This window comes from Vanessa atalanta, chromosome 5, assembly GCF_905147765.1.
Source record: "Vanessa atalanta chromosome 5, ilVanAtal1.2, whole genome shotgun sequence".
Classification (NCBI taxonomy): Eukaryota; Metazoa; Arthropoda; class Insecta; order Lepidoptera; family Nymphalidae; genus Vanessa; species Vanessa atalanta.
Window position 1 is genome coordinate 6,819,769 of NC_061875.1, and position 14,046 is coordinate 6,833,814.

At 29.6% G+C, this 14,046-nt stretch overlaps 1 protein-coding gene across 2 annotated transcripts in view; it reads right to left on the reverse strand.

Moving 5' to 3' along the window:
• The window catches only part of LOC125064253, a 29,135-nt gene extending 16,730 nt beyond the window's left edge, over positions 1–12,405 (reverse strand). The window contains exons 1-2 of one of the 2 annotated variants that reach the window (XM_047671203.1): positions 12,098–12,405; positions 6,171–6,227 (exon numbers count right to left, since the gene is read on the reverse strand). In XM_047671203.1, coding sequence (XP_047527159.1) covers positions 6,171–6,197 — 27 coding nt within the window. In that variant the 5' untranslated portion in view covers positions 6,198–6,227; positions 12,098–12,405. Of the gene's footprint in view, positions 1–6,170; positions 6,228–12,093 lie in introns of both variants that reach the window. The other variant, XM_047671204.1, reaches the window with a different exon arrangement.
• Between the last annotated feature and the right edge of the window lie 1,641 nt (positions 12,406–14,046).

The following is a 14,046-nucleotide window of genomic DNA, read 5'->3' on the forward strand; positions in this document are numbered from 1 at the left end:
ACATAATTAACTTAAAAACGAAGTAATTGCTCAATAAATAGAACGTAATTACATTCAGCAATTTCCTTTATGGGTTCAATGAGATTTATAAGCACATTATATAAATATATCATTTTGAAATCAGGTCATACTAATAAATACCATAGATTCAAGTTTCTTATAAAATTAGTGGGTGTATCCTAATGGGCAGCGTGAGAGTGGCGGACGAAGATAAGGCAAAGGCTGCACTGCACAAAAACAGACATCACGATTTTGCTTTTTGTGACTTATATCCACTGAGCGTTGTTATAAATTTGTTTTGTACCAAAAAAGTTGTTCTGTAAATTTCGTGATTGCCCACATATGATAACATACGTACAAAAAAATAGAATCGCATACTTTTTTTCGTAATGTAGGCTAGCCCTTAGATACAGCGTATGACTCTAGGTTGGGTTTAGGGTTGCCACTTCAAACATACAATAGCTTTAGCTAATACAAGTGTGTGTAAGCGTATTTTTAATGATTGTTTTTTATAAGGAAAAATCACTTAGCTTGTAAAAAATTGAAAAATATCTATGTAATTACTTATGTATTAAGTTAAGTTTAGATTTTTTATTACTGAACTCATTTTTTATGCATGCGGTTTTATTTTGGTGACTTTTTTAAGATAATTGAATCAATAAAAAATGTTACAATACTAAAATATATATTGAAATTTAATTTCGCATCTTTGCTTGGAGTGAAGGTAAACTAAAACCATTGCACATGCTAAGAACCCTGTACAGAACGGTAGAGTATTACGTAATATACGGGTTAGTGGTTCGATAACTTGCTCCACATTCGCCTTGTCTTACTTGCAACTGGCCCCTGGTTGCTTGTTTTATTATCTCATATCGAGCGCATTCAGCCAGCAAAGTACTTTAGACTTTGCAAAGCTTTAAACGAAGTTGCAATCGACCTGTATTATGCAGAAACATTTTATCGCATATATATTAATCTTATTTAATTTTTAAGTGGGTTTTAATGTGAGGAACTTGTGTTATGAACAAACGACAATGAAGCGGTGGTCTTCTATAAAGACACCAAGGGCGATCGATACATCTAGTACCAGATATGAGTAGTACTCGTTGTCTACGTTTGCCTTACCATTGTACTGTTATCACGTAACAATATCATCATATATCATTATTTCATTCTCGTTATGTTAACAATCTCAGCAAGAATGCGCATTGTGTGCCAAACACAGTTGCCACTTCCGAGCGCGGCTGAGAGCATTCGGTGCAAGGTTCCTGTCACACTATTGTTTGAAACAATCGGTTTAGCGATACGACATCGACCATTAAATATTCGACAATAAGGCTAGTTTCATATCAATCGATGTATAGGTATGGCGGTTAGTTAACCAGCTTCGATATTTCACGTTCAATGTATAACGTGTTAATTTATTTGGTTCTTTCTCATCAGTTCTATTGTTTGTATTATCTATTCAGAGCTTAGGCAAGGCTGCCGTCAAGTGTAGTTAAAATACAACACATAGGTACTCATAAGATAATTTAAATTTTAAGTATATTTTTTTATTTAGTGGATTTCATATTTATAAATATAAGAAAGAAACTAAACTAATATTTATATACTATTTCATAAATGAAATAGTGTTTAAATATACTGTGAATAATACGATTGATTAAAAAAAATAATATACGTATAACACGCAGCCGAGTCGATTTTTGAAAAATGAAATCCATTAATGGTCATTTATTTGCTATGTCTGCAAGTTTGACATTCACTGTTATATATTAAGAAATATCCGTTACAAAAGAGACTGCAATAGGTTTCATACTTAAAACGGACACGGTTCGAATAATAGTTTCTCGTGTGGTAAAATACTTAATCACTTATTAATTCAATTTACTCACTTTACAAAATTTATGATTATAATATTTTTTTTATATAAATTAACAATTTAAAATTACTTCTAAGACTTTATTTCAAGAAAGTTTTTTTGTTGATTAAGTTGTTTTGATACGAGACAAAAATATGTGACTTCCGGTGTGTGTATTGCATGGCTTATAGTAGACATCATTGATAGATTATTACAATCATTGCTTTATATTATAATATATTGGAAGTGTACGATAGCTGTATAGAAATTAAAAAAAAAAAACATACAGATAAACCAAAAATAAATGTAATTCCAAATAATAGAAAAGGCACGGGAGAAGGTTCATGAATATATGTTTATTTAAAAAAAAATGGCACTGTATGTTTGTGGTAAAATATTAGTGTTATCGAATCAATTATCAGATAGTTATGGGAACTAAGATGTCAAAGGATTTTTCTTGTAATAAATATGACTCGATTACCCTTCAAACTGGAACACTGTATGACTACTTGATGGTATTCTGGTTTTGATACTTCATTTGTTTTAGATATTCATAATACCAATGACGTGTATGGTAACAATATTATTAAATAAAGATTTATATATTATGTAAGTTATATAAATAATGCTTGCGCAATTAAATACCAAATGAAGTCTTGCACGTATGTACGCGTGCGGTAGAACTTCGTCCACTTTCACTGCCAGGGCGATTGTATGAAAGTAAAATTTATCTGACTATCTGGAACCTTCTTTGAAACAAGTAAGCATGATAATCATTAATACTTGTGTTCTTAAAGGTATTTAACTCAAAATTTTGTTATTATTATTAAACTTGCTGTCGCCCCCGGTTTCGTTTTGGGTACTTCTTATGCCTAACACTTGACGATTAACCACTAGGTGTTAGGTATAAAAACAAAAGTAAAAGAGCACAGACAGATGGACAGAGTAACTATCGCATTTATAATATAAGTATAAATATATTAAATACCGAAAATGTCATGCTTATATAATAGTCTGGTATTATTTTTTTGGTCTCTTAGTATCTTTTGTATCATTACAGTATAGGAAAGCACATAATGGTGTTGTTTCTGAATTAGATATTTTTCCAATCGTGTTGGCTGACTATGAAAGAGGACAAGTGTAGACTGCATTTGTGCACAGTTAACTAGCCTCCCTGAAAATGGTGGCCGTGGCCGAACGGAGTAAGGAGTAAATCGTCACCATCATTGTAATATTTAGAGAAATGTTATATTTTTTATTTATATATAAATTTTAATATAGATTGGGTATTCTAACCATCATGATAATCATTAGCATTCAGTTAAAAAAATAATAGATTATACAATAATTAATTGATTAATACTCATATACAATTATGTATATAATTAATTTGACATAAAAAAAAAGTCCCGCTGAGTTTCTTTCGCCGGTTCTTCTCAGGTCAGGGTGTTTTCTTTTTCCGAACCGGTGGTAGTGTTTAACTTGACAATCAATAAGAAAGTGTAATACTTCTATATTGAATAAAGGAATTTAAGTTTGAGTTTGAGTTTAATATTGATTAGTAGTGACGTGAAAATGGCTAGAAACAGAAATTTCAATCCATAGCCCTGTACTTCTATTAAATATTACAGTCCAATTACTAATTGAGAAGGTATAAACAGATTACGTGTTTATTATGTAACACTTGGCATGCATAATCACTACATCCACCTTAAGTATAAGTTATTCGGTCACATATTTGTAGGCAACCCAAGTCACATAATAAATTCATGTTTATGAATAACATTTCTGACGCCGCGCGCTATGCATCGAACTGATCGAACATGGTGCCGTAGTTGGTAATAAGTTGAGTCGATGCATAAATCACATCTAATAATATCTTAAATGTTTCTATGTAAAATTATTGTTTTATCAAATCAATTGTTACTTAATAAGTTAATTTAGTTAATATTTGGTAAAAAAAGGTTAATAAAAACGTTTTGTTGTTGTTTTTTATTATGAACTTAACCAACCACGCTCATTGTAAACGTTCCTTGAACTGCCGGATATTTCTTTGCAGATTTGCTGTTTGTTTCCATAGTAGCATCTGTATACTTTGCCACCAGGCGGTTCGTATCTTCCGGCCCTACGAGTGGGTTTTATCACACCGCTATATCCACACCAAGATTCAAAACAAATATAGTTTAAAGTAACTAAATAGCCTCCCGTTTTGAGGAGTATTTTATTATCTCTTTTAATCATTTCTTTAGCCTTAAGACCATCGGCGTAAGGCACGTAGCGATCGATAACACAGGTGACTCTTTTGTCTTGAGTTTGTTCACATATGAATTCCTCCTGCGATAAAACATTGGTTTCGTTTGGCCTCGCCACGTTACCAATATCTACCAATTTGGTGTATGAATCAACTTCGTCCTTCTTATGGCATACTCGCCCACCGTCTGAGTATGCTAAGCAATCTATCAAATAGAATAACTTATTCGGTATATTATTCGATAGGAATAACAACTTATCTATATTTTTATAATAATTATATTTCAAACTTTCGCATTTATATTTCTCAGGCATTTCTAGATAGCAGTACTTTACTGGTAACTGGGGTAAAGCTAATTGAGTTATAGAATATATTTTTAAAGCTTTGCATTCTTGCGAGGAACAATTATAGAATAAACCATTTTTTGCGCTCGGTAGATAAGGTTCGTGCGATGGAATGTTACTGTTAATATTTCTTCTGTGCTTGGGAACATTAAATGTCTTGCATATAGGAAAATTATTCTGTAAAATATATTAGAAAAAAAAATGCTTACAAAAAAATTTAATAGAAAAAATAAAATGACGCAATCGGAACCTATAACTATATTGTAAAATTAAATTGATTTCCATTATCGAGGCCTATTCTTTTTTTTATTGAACTAAAAACTATAGATCGTGGTTTGCGCATAATATTTAATTAAAAATATGCAAATAATTTACATAAGAATTTGTTATAGTCATGAATCCATCAATAGAGGGAACGAAAAAAAAATCTAAGAAAATGTTAACTGCGATACGAAAAATAAATTCACATACAAAATTAAATTGAATGGTATAAATATAATAAAATTAAATACCTCGTCAATAGTACATACGACATCCTTGTTATAAAGCTGAAAATATAATTACAATATTAAACAAAAAATAATTCCCTCGAAAAAAATTAGCGCTTTTCCTATTTGGTAGGATAATTTAAACAATAAATAAATATAATTGAAGTTTATTTTTTTAATTGATAATTTTCTATGGTTTATTTTAATGGTTTTCGAACAGATTTTTTAAATTATTTTCAAGTCAATCAGAAAAATATAATATGAATTACACAATATACGGGAAAAATAAAATTTAATGGTTTTAAGTCGTGCAGATTGGGCACAGATTATGTCACGTAAGAAGGTAAATATTATAAATGACATACCGCGTAGACATCTAATAATAAAACAAACTGGAAAGTAACTAAATATAAAAGAGCGACAATCATGTCTCCGATATTACATAATGCGCGTAAAATATTTTTCAACAGTAAATAAGGTAGGTACGATCATGTATAATAAAAAAATACTCCTGCTTCGCTTCGTTGACAAGTTATTACAAATGAAATTGACTATGAATTTTATTGATTATAATAATCATATCAATCAATCATAACATAACTATAGCACGAGTGTTCGTTGAGATCTTGAATGTTGCAATATGATGGTATACCATATAACATAATATTAACATTATAATTAAGTAAGTTTTTAAATATACGTTTATTCATAAAATTAATTATTTTTGAACGTTAGGTTCCGGCTTAGAAATTACATTCAACGAGAAGACTCAGTAAGAAATATCTACTATCCGGTTTCGGTTAATGTAATCACTGGTTTACTTTGATTAACACCAACTAATTTATCTACTGCATGCTATTCATCACTTGTCATATCCAGCCATTTCCCGTTAGTATATCTAGTATTGCGTGTGGTCGTCTTTTATGCATATATGTGGTATACAAATAAAAAAAAGACATTTATCCTAATATATTTATATGTTGTACATAGTAAGTGATAAAGTAGCTTACTTTATCACTTACTAAAAAAATACGATGTTAACCATATCTTATATCGACAATGCACCGCCGAATTTGGTTTAAGATTTTATGACCTTTGGTGCTTGATGGTTACACTACCTTTACTAAGATTATTTATTATTACAATAAATTACGTCTTTGTTAGTTACACAAATTTAATCTGAAATAAAATGTTATATATAATAAAGTAAAATAATTTAAACTTACCAGCAGAAAAAGCTTTTGTTTAAACATTGTTCATCACAACAAAAGGCGCAGTTGATCCTGTAACAATAATAAATTTATTAATATATAACGTAGACACGAATATTAATAACAGATTGTTCTAGCCCTTCTCGAAAGATACACCTACTCACTACATAGTCTGGCGCCAAGTGTATTTTATATTATTGCGTGTCAGAGTTAGTAAACCAATATAGAGATACATACATATATTTAATAATACATTCAGCTTAAGAATGTTTAAAGAAATTTGACTAAAAATAATACACGTTTTCCTATAAGTTCTATAACAACATTTGTGTTACAAAAATTTGTCCAGTGGTCGATATTTAACCTTAAATATTATAGAACGTTTGACATATATTTGAAATTGCAGTTCTAGGTTAGTATTTTTTATTTTGCTATATTTCCAAATTTATTAATGATTATACACTGAAGCTCGTAAATAGGAACAAAACAAAAAACGTCGCTTGAAAGACAGAGAAGAAAAGTTATTAGCTATTAGCTGTTTGGTCTTTATTTATGTGCCGTATGCACAAATATATAATTATCTTTATTCTGATTGAAGTATGTTTATAAAATTGTGTTTTTGAAGGTAATGTAACACGAAGTCGTGCTTCTTATTTTGTTAACTATGTGAAGAAGTTGATTGTAGCCACAAGATGTAGGCATAGTTCATATCTATAGACGGAAATACAGACGGTTTGAAAGTAACATTTTTAATTTGTAGGTTATAGTAATGTAGCCGCTATCTACAAAGGAGAATAATGCGTAATCTGGCAAATTGATTTCAATGAACATTATTATTAAGTTTGGTAAACTTAATAATAATGTATAAAGTTTACCAAACTTAATAATAATAAATAATAAAGATGCGTGTCTACATGAAATGTTATCATCGATAATAATTTGAGTATATTATGGTATTAAATAATATGATACGTCCTGTGTGATGTTTCCGTTTCCTCTAGTGTATACCAGGTTTAACTTTAATATCAATGGTAAGTTCAGTTAATAACAAAGTATCAATGATTATACAGAGTTATCATTTACCTTCGAGTAGCGTTATGAATCATGGCCGTGTATTTTATATTACCTTCAGAGTAATTTGTTTCAGTTAGGTCAATAATATTTGCTTGTCCTTATGACTAGATATTCGTTAAAAAAAATATATTATTGTAACAAAACTGTATGACAAATACGTACGCTATACGCTAATTTTATTCAACAAAACCCACTTTTAAGTTACACCGTACCGTTTCTAAATGAACTACATTGTTTGAAATACGTTGACGCAACTGAACAGCTCCTCATGTTAATGTATTAAATTATGTGATGCATTGCAGGTTACATCTGATAACTCGAGATTACTTAAGCTTGCTCAGTGCTTTTGCTCTAGTTTCGACAAGGTTATGGTGGGCGTATGCGCGTTAGCGAAGTGTTCGTTGTGCAGTATCGTCATGACACGAAATATTTTTGACATTGAAAATGTAGGTGAGTATGACGGTCGCCTTGTTATGACCGTGCCTCTGTTAGCGATTTCAAGATGATAATTTGTCGTAATATAATATAGAATGTTTGATACAATCCAATATCGTATTTCTATACGATTTTAATATCATTGGATTGACATTTTAAAAGCATTCAAATTTATACCTACCTTATAATTATTACGATTTGTAAGAAGGTCCAATATCGTTTATACATATGTACATATAAGTAAATGTAAAAACATTTAAACGACGTGTTTTATATAGTTTAAGCACCTCTATTATTAAATTTTCGTTACTTTTACTCTCGATTAAATGTACCGAATGTTATTACGATAATGTATATTTATAGAAAGCGCCGTACACAATGGGACATTGAACGATAGTGAAAATACAGTCATCCCGTGCATATCAATTAGATACATTTTATGCAATAATAATAATAATTGATCAACTTCAAACGTGACGTTAGCGATCTTTTGTATACACGAGTCCTTGTGATCAAAGTTATAAATCGAATGATAATTAGAATATCGCCACGAAATATCGGATAACTGGTATCTTGACTTTTTATTTAATTGTATTATACCATTCAAATTTTAACAAAAAATGTTTCTGCGAGTATTGTTGTGTATTATGTAGGTATATGCTGTGTAAAAGTTATTAAAATATATTTATAAATATTATATGATCATGTGTTAAAAAAAAAAAAGTAACCATTAGGTTTTTATTCCTTTTTTCAAAGGCTTTTTTATTTTTATTAAATACTTCATTATTGCTTACAAAAAAGTAATGATGTATTTTTCTTTTAATGCATAACTTGTTTTGTATAATATTATAGAAACATAATAATATTTCTGAAAGTATCCTCTTAATTTCTTTAGATTAGTTTCAACTGAGAAACGGCAAAACTTAGTATACAAAAGGCTTATAAATATTTGTCCAAGAATTAATTTTTATGTTCATAGCAACAAAGGTTAAATAAAACGTAAGTGTTTTCTACTCAACGTTTGTATCAACCGCAATTTGTACGCGTTGAACTCGGCTAAGCCGCTTTTTCTCGCATGTATCATTTACCTAATTGAAAAGTTTACTTCCGATTACTATTTCAAGGTCATATAAAGTATATTCATATCTTAAATATTTCTCGATGTTGGAAGTAATTTTTATTTGTATCGTAAAATATTTATATGCTTATATCAATATACTCCCGATTTTTTTATATTTGAGTAACAGAACAGAATATTAAATCCTACTCGTCTTGTATCACACATAAATAATTGCATTTGATTGCTTTTGATTGCGCGTGTTTTATGCCCTGCGGTAAAATTAGGTAAGTTTAAATACTCGTATATGTTAATTGGGAAATGTTTGATTTATAACTTTTTTTTTCGTTTTTGGTTATTAATGTGAATGGTTCAAATTTAGAGTTTTGTTGATAATAGGAAATTAAATCTAACAATTATTGTTTTCTAAATAAAATAAGTGTTCACTAAAATTGTTTTTACAATTATTAGTTAAAATACCTCAATACTATTTAAATTATACCATTTTGTATATTTTTTTCATCTATGGGTACATATTATAAATGAATTTATTGAACGAGCCTTTAGTTTTAATACATTTAAAATAAATTAATTTAGAATACTAACTAAATAACTAGTAATCTTGCAAGACTACTAGTAAACTGATTCCATGTATTATCGAAAAGATTTATATTATGTATGACCCCATATACCTCATAGTGTCACATAGGGTCAAACGAAGGAGATTGGAATTTACATCACTTTAAAGACAGATTTAGGATCAATTAACTGGTTTATATTATAGTACCTGACTATAAAATATTTATGGTGTAGGTTAATGTCGGTGTCAATATCCTACTTCATATTATTTTATATCTATAAAATAATATGAAGTATTTATTTATTAGTATAAATATTTCGGAACTAAACTGGACTGAGATCTGTTTCTATGAATGTGATGATCTCGTTTTGCCTTTTAGAACATAATGTGTTTATTGACTCGTCGTTGACCTAATAGGAGTAAATAGTATTCCGTTTAAAGTTATATTGAATAAAATGTATATGTATAGATACTTACTTCTTTCATTTTAAATATTTTCATTTTATTTATATATGCAATATAATATCAATTTTCTAATTGTTTTTTTTTTCTTGTATAGAAGAAAATAATAGCACGATTACATTTATGAAGCGTTTGCAATTGATGCTTGTTTTCAATTCTAATTAAGCTATAACTATGACAGAACGGTTCAGTAACTTTTTTCCATTATATGTAAATCTTTCCTTTTTTAAATTAATTAGCTATTTTTATCTTATAAAAATTAAATAAGACTATGGTATAAATCTTGCAACTTCTTAAATGTTTTTTTTTTCAATTTAAATTATTATTAACACTAATTTTTATTCTAAATTTTGAGGTTAATTAAGGTGATATTTTGGTTTGAATGTACAAAACACAAATCGAATGTATTTAGCCTTCCCCGTGTGCATGTTTTAATTAGATTATTGTTTTTCAATAGATTATTCTTTAATTGACTGGTGGATTGCTTTGTTATATAGTTTAAAATATTTCCTTATATTACGTACTCGGTTAAATAATCGACCAATTATCAGTATTAACTTCCGAACGGATGTGAAGCTCGTTATATATTAAGTGATCTTGTGCATAATAATTACATTCTTTTTTTAAATAACGTTTGAGAAAATAATACGGTAGAAGCCTAAATTTTACATCGAAAATGGAAATAGTAATAAAGAACGTAATTACTCTTAAAAATTTAAAAAGGTAATGTAATAAATAAAATAAAATAATTATTGAATAAATATAATTTATAATTAAAATTTTTGTATTAATAGTAAGCTTGTTTCAAATATATAAGTTCGTAAAAATTATATAAGCATGATTTAAAGGGACTGAATTAATTTATTCACAAATATTTAACAATTTTATTGGTTCAAAGTCAAGAGTAGACATCATGAAATCTAGTTGAGATTAGCATACAATACATAGCTTTGTATATATTATACGTTCGGTAATTAGGATTTGGGTAAGTATATTCTATTGTTGTTAATTAGCTCATTAGCTTTTTGTAAAGATACGCAGTCGAGCAAAACGGTAAAGCGTGTGTCACGCTATACTGACTCTACATAGGTATTAGGATGGCGCATCAAGACTGACCCACATGCTACAGTACTATTGGCAGATAAATGACCATTAAATAGTTTATTTTCAAGTTGAAGTATACCGAGGCTAAAGTTTTAAATCAGCGATATTTAATTTTTCAATCTATGAACATGTATTCAATTTAACAAAACCAAATATTTTTAATCTCAATATATACGCTCGGTATAAAAAATTATCATACAGTCAAAGGCCTAAATACTTACTAAAATTATGACTAGATAAGGTATAAGTTACGACTTTTTCTTAGAAGTGCGTTTGTTATTTTAAAGAAGCAAAGTTTTTTTTAATAAAAAATAATTTATAGCTCGGTATAAAACTGCACTTAAATTTATTAAAATATTCAAACAGAGCGAGGCCGAAAAGTCTTTGCCCTATGAGAATCATTCGATTATACATTTGGAACATACGTTGTATCTGTAATAAAATATTGTTAAAAAAAACTTAGTTTTAATATAAGTAAAAGCGTAGTGCGGAAATACGACACTCAAAAGCGTGGTAGTATAATATCATTATTATTATTAAACGTCTTACTAAGAAACTTACTGCCTTAACTCTACTAGCTTAGATTTATTTAAAAAGCGGTTAGGTTTCGGTTTAATTAAATTTTTAGTTTCTACACAGGCGTCTTAAATGCTGTAATTTTATAAAATTAGTCATTATTAAATGTCCTAGGAAATTAAAATTATAAATATTGGCTCTTAGTAAACTTTTTTAGGATAACATCGACACACCAATTATATTTAAACGCATTAAATAATAAAATTAACGCTATTTTTATAATCATAATAAGTAATGATTTAATATATGTATTATTTATTAAGTTAAATATAGTTAAGTATTTTTAACAGAATTGATTTTATGGCAATAAAATATTTAATAATTATTATTATTACCTTTATGTTAAATAAAAAGCCAACAGATTGTTTTAGATTAATAATATTTAAACTTAATTATTACTTTCGTTACACCTCATAGAAGTTTTTCGCTTTGGCAAAGCTAAAATTAAATATATATAAAATTTGTTTAGATACGCTCCGCGCATTCAATGCATATATTACTTAAATAATTATTTCCATTTATTTTTTTAAAATAAAGGGGAATCCTGTAATATTTTCTTATTAGTTTTATGTCAAGACTTCTTGTTTGTTAGTGGAAAGCTTTCGTTTCATCATACATACTCTATTTAATTTAGCATTTAACATACATACCCACCAGTAATTATTATCTTCTCGGTATCTAGTACTTCCGTTTAAATATTACTAGTAATGAGGTGTAAATTTATATTCACAGGGCTTATTTTATTTAAATTTTAGGAAAGTAGAACTAACACTGCTATTGTTACTAACAAAGAATATTCACAGCATGTTATAGAGAATCGCAACAAAGGGAAATGAGGTGTGTCCTCAATACTTCCATTTGAACGAATTGTTAGAACAAAAAGATTAGGAGACAAAACGTCGCGTTCGCGATCGCATCGGACTTGGAGTTTGGCTAATAGACGCGTGTTGCGCACGCGCCGACTCTCTTGTAACTGCTGGCTGTTTACCGCCAAAACCATGCGGAGATAGTAGTTTGGAGTCAAATGATTTCATTCAGTATTACAATATTATGCAATGCACTACTTGTGGAGTTTATTATTATTCCGTTAAAGCGACCGGGTTAAGATTTGCAGACGACCTCATATTACCATTTATATACTTTGAAATTATTCATGGAAGTAGTGAATTTATTCATAGTTTTCTTAGCAGCCTAGTATAGGAGCCTAGACGAGACTGTGCTGAATCGACCTGTAACACTTTTCTTTGCAAACGCGGCTAAGGGGCTCTGAAATCTGTGCTCTATATTTTTATTGGTAACACTCAATTGTCAGTCTTTATAAAGTGAAGCGCGATTTACAAATGTTGCCAATACTGATGCCGATGCTGGTGATGCGTTGCTACATGTATCTATCTGTGGTGAATATAGATATCTTAAATTGTAAGCAGTAGTAAATAATAACATTGGTCAACACTGGTTTTGCCACACAAACTTTGATAGCTAATTTTTTTTTATCAAAATACCCTCATTATATAATTCGAGTACCTTATATATATAGGTACTAAATATATAATGAATATATTTATATATTATATTTAAATTATCTATAAATATATAAAATACAAATATAATATATAATGCGGAAATACTGTATATATTTCATTAAAGTAGTATTTATTTTTTCAGCTTTTTCCGGTAACTTTCAATCAACATAAATACATCTGAATAAAGATTTTAGCATGAACGTAAACTTGCAAGTACTTAAAAAGTTAAAACTAGATACTGCATTCAATAAAATGTTGATAGGTATAAAGAGGTTCTTAAAGTTTCCGGTGTAACACGTCGCACAAAGCACATCAAAAACAAATTTACAATAACAAAAAAATCTTAACTTACGAAATTTAGAGCATAATTAGTCCATACTGTGTGTGTATTTTAAACATGAAATAAGTGATAAATAACTAAAATTAAATAGCAAAAATCATGAAAATCATCAGAATGTTTGTCCACTCGATGTCTACTGTTCGGATAAGAAAACTGAGTCAGTTTGTTCCAGGTGAGATGGACGATGAGCTAATGTCACTCTAAGGCCAGTTGCATGTTTGTGGATTATCAAATTTCGTTCTATTAATCTTCGTGTCCCTGCTCAGGTCACTTCACCATCTCACTTGAAACGCAACAGCAAGAAGAGCACGGTCGCGTAATATCGGGGTTGGAAGTTCGGTAGTTGTCCGTCGCCTGCGTTCAAATTGATGGATAGATAGAGTCGAAAGGGTCAAAAAATGAAATGACCGAGAAACGAGAGTGGCTCGATTTCTTTACTCTAACGTGTATATAATATTAGTGTTGGAAAATTTAATGAGGATATCCCTACCAATGTCATAAGTGCGAAAGTAGCTCCGTCTGTTACCTCTTCTAGCTTAAACCCCTGCACTGATTTAGATGAAATTTGAAATGGGGATAGTTTGAGTAGGGGTAGGAGGTTCGTCACGGTAGCATGCGAAAGCGATCCCGTGGCGCCCGCCGATGAGACGGAGAGGGCTGGTTTTTTAGTGGGTATCCCGGTGTACCGCCAACATCTTGGGCACCCACCCACTTCCGCGTGGGGAGAACGTGTAACTTGT